The sequence below is a fragment of the Corvus cornix genome, chromosome Z (assembly GCF_000738735.6).
Source record: "Corvus cornix cornix isolate S_Up_H32 chromosome Z, ASM73873v5, whole genome shotgun sequence".
Lineage (NCBI taxonomy): Eukaryota > Metazoa > Chordata > Aves > Passeriformes > Corvidae > Corvus > Corvus cornix.
Genome location: NC_046357.1, coordinates 64,777,810 through 64,788,508, shown reverse-complemented (window position 1 = coordinate 64,788,508; position 10,699 = coordinate 64,777,810). Strand labels below are relative to the sequence as shown.

At 43.2% G+C, this 10,699-nt stretch overlaps 1 protein-coding gene across 1 annotated transcript in view; it reads left to right on the top strand.

The window, feature by feature from the left end:
- The first annotated feature begins 852 nt into the window (after positions 1-852).
- Positions 853-10,699, top strand: part of DOCK8 (dedicator of cytokinesis 8) — a 91,709-nt gene continuing 81,862 nt past the window's right edge. Inside the window, exon 1 of the mRNA XM_039567168.1 lies at positions 853-1,349. Within this exon, the coding sequence (XP_039423102.1) occupies positions 1,297-1,349 (53 nt within the window). The 5' untranslated portion in view covers positions 853-1,296. The remainder of the gene's footprint in view (positions 1,350-10,699) is intronic.

Genomic DNA, 10,699 nt, shown 5'->3' with positions numbered 1-10,699 from the left:
TGAATCCTAATGTTGTTGCCATCAAAGCACAGATTTAATAAAAACAAGACAACCTAAAACTGAATTGCCTCTACTACCTCAGAATTCATCTGTAGAAACCATGTTTGGCTTTTGTTTCCCCTTTCAAATGAAGGCTGAGTTCTCCTTATCCGCAGAAGCCATGAAAACTGCATCAAGGCAGAAAGAAATATATCCATCAGGAAACATAATTTTGTAACACAACCACGAGATACTTAATAAAAATGGCCTTTTCTAAAAGCTGACCTGTAAGTGCTGGTAAACAGAACACCAGTGAGGCCTGCTTTGTGCCAAGCTGAGCTGGTATCTGGTGTTGGTACCCGTGAGTTTTTCTTACACATACAGTTTAGGTGTATGGGAAACATAGATCCTGAGTGCACATGTGTACTGGCAAAATACTGTGCCAGGTAAAGAGCTGACATGTATTTACCTCTTACAACTTGCTGTCCCTCCGTGCCAGAACAGCTCCATCCCTGCTCCAGGGGGGCCGAAGGAAGGCCCCTGGCTATCTCTGATGCCTGAAGGCAGCGGGCGCGGTTCTGCCCTGCTCCGAGCAGCCCTACTCAGGCCTGCCCCGCCTGATCCTGCCTGGCAGGACGGGCTGGATCCTCGGCACCCGGGGCCGGTCCGGCTACGGCGGTGGCCAGCGGTCCGCAGCGGTACCCGCTACTTCCTCGCCCGCCCCCGCAGAGCAGCGCTCGACCCCCGGCGGGTGTGTGTATGTGTGGGGGGTGTGGTGGGGCGGAGGGGGAGGTGTCTGACACTCGCACTGCGGTTTGCAAAAGAAAAAGGTCGTGAGGGATGCGCAGAGATTCCCGCAACTGTGCGCGTTCAGATGGACATGGTGCCTTCCCTTCCTGTGCGTGCCTAAGCGCTTGCCTCGCCCGCTGCTTTCCTCCAAAATGCCCACGGGCTCGGGGTTCGCCTCTGTACAAGAGGGAGGGGAAGTTCCTGCTGTCCCCCAGTGCCCGTGGGCGCCCCGGCCGAGGCGTACAGCCGGCGGAAGCCCCCGGGACGCTGGGCTGGGCGCTGCTGGTGGTGGGGCAGACGCGGCAGGGCGAGCAGCCTGCTGTGCACTAGGACAGATCCCTCCCACTCCGGCCAATTTCGGTGAGGAAGGTGAAATGCGGAAGTTGCCACCCAGAGCTGTCAGTGGATCGTCGGGTTTTTAGCCCCGAGCATGCAATTAAGAAAAATAAATAAATGAAATAAAGCCGCCCTTCGTGCGTACAGGCAGCCTCGGTCCTCGGCAGCCGCCACCCGCGGCTGCTCGCCCGTATGGCGACGTTCCCTGCCGCAGACAGGAGGGCGTTCGCCCTGAAAATCAACAGGTAAGCACCTTTCCTCGTACCCGGCAACTATCCCTCGCCAGTCTTATCCCGGCCAAGGGAAGCGCGCGGGCGGCGGGAGCAGGGCGGGACGGCTCCTCCCCTGGAGACCCCCGGGGCGGAGAGCCATCTGAGAGCTCCCGATAGCCGGGTAGCCAGCCTTCGACGGGCATCGCTCCCCGCCGCCCGCTGCGCCTGCGGGAGTTGCAGACCCGGGCTGCACTTCTGCTGTAAGGTTTGCCCTGATGAAGCGTACTCCGACGAAACCGGCTGTGGGTCCGTGTCCTCTGGCAAGGAGGTGACGTCCAGTCTCACCCCAGGAATTTGTTCCCCATCTGTTCTGTCCGAAGAAGTCCCGAATTCTTTGGAGGGTCTGCTCAGTGTCGACGGGGCAGGAGATTGGGGTTCCCCTTCACAAGAAGTGGCAAAATTACGTGATCCCTCTAAATTAGCACTCCTGGGAAATGATGAGTTTATGTAGGGCATCAATACTGCAATGACATACATCCCTGGGATTTTTTTTTTTTTTTTCATTCTTTCATCTATGAAAAGGAAAAATCCCCCGATGACTGAAAATATCTCTACCTCCCACATTCCCTCCCTGAACCAAATAAATTAGAGTTCAGCTGTTGGAACACCATACTCTTGAGACTAAACTTGCTGTCTGATAGACTTTGGTGTCTTTTCCCAGGGAAGTGCTGACTCTTAGTTGGACTGTGCTCTGTGGTGACAGTAAGAAACCAAGACAATTATTTTCATACTGTTAGGTTAAAGGAAAAAACAGGCCTCCTTTTCAAGAGTCTTGTCATCTGAGACAAAAACTGTGTTTCCAGGGTGTTGATCTAAGTACCAGGTACCCGAGTTTGCTGACACATAAAAGAACAAATAGGATAATGGCAATATAAACTGAGGATAAGTCTCTGTGTCAGAGAGAAAAATATGCAGAGAAACTCCACCTCCTCAGCAATTTGTTGGAAGACATAGGGTTTGCAGTCAGGGAGGATAAAATTAGCTCCTCTGTGATGTGCCTTTCTCATGGCAGAATATGCATAAGTGTACCTTTCTGTATCCTTTGGGAATTTATTTTAAGTTTATGGTGGAATATTCACAAGAGTGAGACACTGTATTTGGAGGCCATCAGATGAGCAGCTCATGAGAGGATCGTACCACAATTCCTGATCATTTGGAGACTTGCTTGAACAGAAATCATAACTAGCTGATATTTACAGGGTTTGAGTTATTTTCTTACTTCCTATTTTTAGGGTCAGCTTTTTGGCAGCTTTCCCTAGCTGTGGTGATGGTCACTGTTCATCTCTATGACTAAAGCCTTACAAAGTGGTGGACTCATAACAATTAGTTCAGCTTCATTTCACAAAGGTTCACAAAAGTTTTGCTAGTAAGAACTGTTGTGAAATTAAATTACTGTTATAATTTTTTTTTCATTTCTTTTTCTTTTGAATCAATAGTGAGATATTCGGTATTTTTCATAGCAAGTTAAATGTTGAAATGTATTATAAACATATTCTGAATATGATTCTGATTTAACAGTTTGCCTTTTTATTTTGTGAGCATGGATATTCTCTTTTACACTTACACTTTATTCTCTTTTATCAGTACAGTAGATACTTTCTAGAAGGGTATTTTCTTTCCCTTTCTTCAAAAGGAGCAGGACATTTTTACATGATTCCAATGCAGTTTGTTCTGCTGACAGAAGAGTGGTAGATATTCGCATGAAGCATTTTTTATGTGGTGTTTGGATTTTTTTTAAGTAATTTTCAAAATCAGAGGAATAATAGGTCAGTGTGTTAGCTTTCTTGACTGTACACAAAAGGCTAATTTACAGCTGTAAAATTTTGTTTCTTTCTCTTTAGAGTTCATGACTCCTTCAAATTGCAACTTGTAGTGAAAGTTGGACATTACTAACAAGGCATCATTTACAGGAGTTAGTACATTGCCTCTATAGTTACATTGCATTCACTACAAATTTGCATGCAAAACGCTGCACTTTTTTACTCACTCTTTCTCCTGCCAGTGATTTATGTAAACTATATACTGTTTTTATGAGGACCACCAGAATTTTAGGCTCTGTTCTGCCTAAGCATCAGCCACCTCCCTGCTACTAACATAAGGTGTACCCTGGTGTGTTTGGTGAGCCATGATAGATATCTGACCAACCCTATGAACTCTGTTCTGTTAAAAATTAGCTATAACATGATACAAAATGTGTTAGTGGTCTCATTATGATTTAAATTTAGTGTGAGTTCATGGGCACTGGAGTTGCAGATGTTTCAGGAACATGACAAGCAACACATTTGTTTAGAGCTAGGTCAAACTGTAAAAGCAGGCCTTCAAATGCCTTGAAACTCTTGTATGCAACCTGCCCACGTAACCATGTTTTCCTATCACTTAATTCTTCCTTCCACTCATCTGGTGTCTGTTGCCCCAACCTGTTGCTTCCTGCCTTTTTTAATCCTGCAAAGACTTGCACATATGTTTTTAATGCATGTATGTGAGTAGTTCCTTCTGTTTTAATAGGATAGGTTTTATGAATAATAATGTTCATTTAATATGTAAAAGTGAAGGAAAAAAATTTTAGTGTCCCTCAAGTTAGGCAGCTGGAAGTCAGCATGGGACACAGAAAGCCATATCATCCTTGCTGAGTTTAATTCGAGATAGTAATTAGAAGATATCTGGATTGTGCAATTTAAGTGTGTCTACTTTCTAATCACGGTATTTATACCCAGGAATCAAGTAAATTGAAAAATAATTTTGTAAACCACTGAGGAAAAAACAACTCACCATGGCTAGAAATGTGGGCTCTAATATGTACCAGCTGAACAGTGTATGTTTCAGAGACCAGAAAAGCTGAATTTTAGTCAGTTTGTCTCAGTGTTAGAATAAACACAGAAGAGATTTTCTATTATTTTTTTTTTTTTTGTTTAGCTAGTGCAATTTACTGACTTATCTTTCACATAGGTCTTGCAGTAGTAGTTACTTGTTTTGCCTTCAAGTGAAGAAAATTGTGCTTTAAGCACCTACCTGGGGCCCTGGTCACCAATGGTATACATTCAAAACATTTCAACACACAAATTACAAAACAGAAGGTTATCAAGAACAGCAATACAGGTCCATAACATATCACTTAACTTTCAGTCATGTGACTCTTGCAATTAGAAACCCTCCCAATAGGCATACTCCTCAACTGCCTCTACAGACAACTGTTGTCTGAATTTCACAAGTATTACATAAGAAATTTTCAACATTCATTTTTGTAATTTCATTTCCTTGTCCCTGAAATTTCCCAGTTGTGAAACAAAGTTAGCTTTTCCTGTTCTAATTTTAAGATGTGCTTAAGGATGAGTTTACATGCATAGACATATTAAAAAGAACAACAAACCCACACTACCAATATTAAAGGAATAATTTAGCTAAAGATTTCAAATTTTTAAAAGCTTACATTAAAAGTCACACTCGTACAAAATTCTCAAATTGTACCAGGAGTTCCATTTTACATTAATGATGAAAATACATTTAAATTATTTTTACCTTAAAGGAAAAGGTCAGCTTAAATCTTATATTGTACAGAGTTTCAGGTCTGAAGACCCATAAGAATTTACCCTAAATGACAAAGGGTGTTGTGGAAGAGTCAAGTACAGTGCAAAAATTATCTTAGTGGCAGAACAGATAATTTCCTATATACTATGATAATAGATTTCTGTTCAATGCAACCCCTTTATGGGCCTGAGGCTGTCATCTTTGGATTGAATTTCAATAAAGCCCTAGTTATATGGATATAATAAGATGTTAATTACTTTAAAGCATTGACCAGACTCCATTGTATACACCCAGCTATTTATTTTCATTATTTTTTTCTTTTCACAAATTCTGAATATATAAAATAAGCTGCAGAGAGGACCTCAGTCTTATGTATGTAAAATAGGTTTCTGTAGTAAATATAAAAATCTAGTGTATTCATGCATACATGTGTGAAATGGTAGTGGTTTTGTATTTGGTACACAGAATATGAAATGTGACAGTTTAAAAAGTAAGATGTATGTATTTCATATGTTAGGTATAGCAATGTTAGTAACAGTTTATAGTAAATGGGCATTTTTCTAAGACTTCCACAAAAATAAATGAGATTATTCTTTTAAATCCTTGGGACAATTACATGGAGTTCATGTGTACAGGATATAAAGATCAGGTTTTCATATTAGATCTCTAAAAAGGTTTGCATTGGAAGGGACCTTCAATGATGATGTAGTTCCAAACTCCCTGTTACTGGCACAGACATCTTTCACCAAATCAGGTTTTTCAGAGCCCCAACAAACCTGGCCTTGAACATTTCCAGTGATGGGGCATCCACAGCTTCTCTGAGCAACCTGTTCCAATGTGTTACCACCTTCACAGTGAAGAATTTCTTCTTACTAGCTAATCTAAACCTATCCTCTTTCACTTTAAAGTCTTTCTCCCTTGTTGTGTCACTATAGGCTCCTGTAAAGAGCCCCTCCCCTTAGTTCCTGCAAGTCCCCTTTAGGTACTGGAAGGCTGCTATTGGGTCTTCCCAGAGCCTTCTCTTCTCCAGGCTGAACAAATCCAACTCTCAGCCCATCTTCGCAGGAGAGATACTTCAGCTCTCCTCTGGACTCACTCCAAGGGGTCTATTTCCTTCCCGTGCTGGGACCCCAGAGCTGGATGCAGCACTTCAGGTGGTGTCTCAGCAGAGCAGAGCAGAGGGGCAGAATCCCCTTCCTCGCCCTGCTGCCCACGCTGCTTTGGATGCAGCCCAGGACACATTTGACTTTCTGGGCCTTAGCACACATTGCTGGGTCATGTCCAGCTTTGCATTCATCAGTACCCTCAATTCCTTCTCTGAACAACTGCTCTCAATTCATTCATCTCTCCATCTGTACGGGTCTTGGGGGTTGCCCTGAACACGTTCAATGCCTTGTGCTTGGCCTTGTTGAACTTCATCAGGTTCATATGAGCCCAGTTCTCAAGTCTGTCAGGGTCCCTTCCCTCTGGACGGATCCCTTCCATCAAGTGAATCAACTGAAGCACTCAGTTTGATGGTGCATCCAGTCCCCCACCACGCACGTCATTAATGAAGCTATTAAGTAGTATTGCTCCCTCTACTTCCCCTTGAGAAAAAGCACTCAGTACTTACTTCCATGCTGGGCATTGTGCATTCACTGCAGATCAAGCAGTGAAGCTATCAAGCTAGTTCCTCCTCCAGCTAAGACTCCATCCATTAAATATGTGTCTCTCCAAATTAGACATAAGAAAGTTGTGGGGTACCATACAGAAATTTAGGTGGGTAACACCAGTTGCTCTTCCCATGTCCACTGATGCAGTCACTCCATTGTAGAAGGCCACTAGATGAGTCCAGCACAATCTGCCCTAGGTGAAGTCATGTTGGCTGTCTTTAATCACCTATCTGTATTCCATGTGCTTCAATATAGCTTTCAGGAGAATCTGTTGCGTGGTATTACCAAGCACTGAGGTAAGGCTGACTAGCATTGTTCCTGGATACTGGTTTTGTTTGCAAAATGTTTAATCTGGATATAGGAAAGAAATACTGGAGTATACAGGAATATCACTATATTTTTTTCATCTTTTGTTCAATTTTTTCAGCTGACTACAACATGTGTTTCTTTACAATTGCCCACAGCATTTATCTCCCATTTCTGGTTTACAGGGATAGATTATAAACTGAGCAAAGTATCTGCTCAATTCTTTCACAGAATTACACAATAGTTGAGGTTGGAGAGAACCACTGGAAGTTATCTTGTTCGGCCTTTCTGCTCAAGCAGGGCTATTTAGAGCTAGGTGCCTATGATCACATCCAGTTAGATTTTGAAGGCCTCCAAGGAGGCAGACTCCACAAGTTCTTTGGGCAATCTGTGCTAGGGCTCAGTCACCCTCATAGGAAAAAAAATGTTTGACATGCAATCTCCCAAGTTTCAGGGCAGGCCCATTGCCTCTAGTGCTGTCACTGTACATCACTGAGAAAAGCCTGGCTCTATCTTCTTTATCCTTTTAGAAATTTGTATAAATTGGTAAGATCCCCCCAAGCCTTCCCTTCTCCAGGCTGAACAGTCCCAGCTGTCTCAGTCTTTCCCTACTGGAGAGATGCTCTGGTCCCTTCATCACCTTAGTCACCCTTGGCTGGTCTCTCTCCAGTATGTCCATGTCTCTCTTGGACTGAGGAACCCAGACTTGGACACAGAACTTAGGCATGTCTCACCACCATTGAGTGGATGGCAAGGATCATCTCCTTCAGCCTGATGGCAATACTCTGCCCAGTGCACCCTGGCATAACATCCGGCTTTTTTGCAACCAGGGCATATTGCTGGCTCATGTTCAACTTTGCGGAAGTCACAGTCTCCTAGTACCAATGCAGTCATGGTCCCCTAGTGTTGTAACCGCTGGACTCTGCCTAGCAGGCTGCTGCTGCCTGAGAGCTCAGCGAGGCTTTCCTAGGGCATGCGAGCAGTCTCATCCCAGAGTCCATTTCAGACAGGCCCACGATCTGGCTCCGGCAGCCAGCAGTGTTACAAGGCAGTGGTGGTAAAGAAGGTAGAGAAGAGTCTCTCCTGAGCGTTTGAGATGGCTTTAATCCCATCTTTCCCCCCCGATGATCAGAGGTAGAGACACAAGGAGGTCTGGGTGAGGGGTGCTTTTGTCAGGGGCCCAGGGGCGGTCCCTGGGCGGGGTTGGGGTACAGGAGCAAATAGGGAGAAACCGAGGGAGTGTCCAGGGCTAGGGCAGGGAACAGGGGGAACATGTGAAATAGGAAAAGCAATGGATTAACAGGTCTCCACACTCTAGGACCTCTGATGCTTTCCTGCAAAGCTGTTTTCCAGGTCAGTGCCTTCCAGCATATATAGGTGCATGGTGATGGTCCTGGTGCAAGGCTTTGCACCTGTTGAATTTCAAAAGGTTTCCATCAGTCCATTTCTCTAGCCCATTGAGTTCTCTCTGAATGGCATCATGATCCTCTGGTGCATCAAGAGGGTCATGCTTCACTCTCCTCCCACTTCTGTGTCATCAGTAAACTTGCTGAGGGTACACTCTGCGCTGTCATCCAGATTGTTAACAAAGATGTTAATCAGGATTGGATCCAGTATTGACCCCTGAGTTTTACTGCTGCTTCATAGCCTCCAGCTAGACTTCTTTCCACTGATCATCACCAACTGTTTAGGAAGTTCTCAGTCCAACTCACTGTCTGCTCATCCAGCTCATACTTCACAGCTTTAGGCATTATTACTTTAGACAGATGAAGAACCCCATCTCTTTACTCTAAGCTGTTATCTCCTAGCTTGTTGTAGCATCATTGTCTTGGTGTCTTCTGGATTTGTATTCAGCATAAGGAATAGACTGTACATGGCTCTAATGCAGGTGAAGAGAAGAGAGAGAAGACAGGGTGCTCTGCAACTTCATATGCTACTCATGAAGACCAGTCCCCACGGCAGCTTCTGCACATAGATGTTTTACTTCGCACCTGCCCACTGTTTGAAATGAAAGCAGTTTGAGGGAGCAGAAAAGATAAGAAGGTTTCATTCCTGCTGTATCAATTACAAGTGCTCACAGCATGTGAATGACTAAGTAGCTATTAAAATCCTCAGATGGCTCTTTCCCTAGGTACGTTGTCCTGTGTCTCATCTTCTGGGACATTTTTACAGGTACTCCTCCACTCCAAGGGAGAGATGTAAACTGCAAGAATAGTGACCTTCTAAATCTACCACAAAGTCAAGAATATTAAAGGATAGGGATGGATCCAGTCTATTGTAAATAGCTCTAAATTGATAGAGGTAACTTCCTAATCCCTGAGAAGTTATCTTTTTGTCTATGCTAAAGATAATTCATTTGCCTTTGCTAAGGTGTTTCCAGTGAGCAGTCAAATTTGGATTAAATCTATGTCAGTGCAGTACTTCTAAAAAGTTTTACAACCACATTTGAGCAAACGACAAACTTAGGCAGTATACTCTTTGGCTGGTCACTGTGTATAATTCAAACCAATATCAGCTGATTTGCATCTCACATTCTGGCATTGGTAATTACTGCATTTAAGATCAGCTATATCAAAGCCTGTCTGCATTTACACAGCCTGTTGAATGGTATCTGGGAGTAAGCTGTGCTGTAGACCATATGAGCTAGAATGTATCTGGAGGCCAAAGACAGACAACTGCATGAAAGGAGAAACACTGCTGCAGCTTTTGTTATGGACTAGGCTTGGATTGCAAGCCATCATGTTTTATTCAAGCACAAAAATAATAAAAAGGAAAGCAAACAATGTGCAAAGTCATGTTTGTCTGTCCAAAGCTGTGTGCATGCCCTTAAGATGTGTCTAATTCTGACAGGGAACTGTGTGAATATTGCTTCCTCCTGTACCAGAAGTGGCTTGTAAATCAGTTACAGGAATAAGCTGAAGAAGAAAGCAACATCATATGTCTAGATTGTGCCATAGGGTATTAGTTGATATTTTTGTTAGAGATTCCTGTAAGTATCTCCTCATTTTTCAAAGGTGAGGTTATTCAGTATGATGCTTTTACTGCATTTGGCATCATAGTGTCCATCACAAAGAGTAAAAACCCTTTCCTCTGGCATACTCTGCAAAAATTGCAACATTTTGTGCCTAAAATATTTTTAACTTTTAGGAAGTAGAGAAGAAATAGCAAGAAAATGCCCTCTTAACTACTTTTCAGAGGGTACTGGTGCCTTTGGTTATTCACAGTGACTTACTTTTAGTTGTTATTGATTACCCTTTCTGGAGTGGTCTGCCTGCCATACAATCAAGGTGATAGTAGCCACTTAAATAGGAGGTTGCCACCCAACCATATCTCTGTGAAAAATTACAAATGCAGGAAAGATAGGCCCCATAATACAAGTGTACACTTTATCAGCTGGTAGGCAGCTGTAGAAACCGTGTCTTTAGAGAACAGTTGGTCATGCGAGCAGAATACTGTTGTTACAGTTGAGACAGATGTTATTTACAGCTAGGAAGCTCTCTAACTCAGACTGAATACTCAAAAAGGGTTTAAAATATAACCATCTATCTTCTATTACAGTTGTTTAAGACTAGTATTATACAGCACTTACATATCTGTGCAATTGCTGAACTCAGGAGTAATAATCTCTGTTACATGAGTAATGGGATATTTGCTTTTTCTCTGGAAGATGGCTGCTGGGCTTGAAATAGACTTCAAACTCTGAGCAGAAAAGCTCGGAAAAGCATTTTAAAATAATTTTTTAAGATCTTATGTCCCTCCAGACTTCAGACATCTATGTGCATGGGGAAGCCTAGGCTGCAATTTATGATGAGATTCTCTTTTTTTTGTATAGTCAAGGAA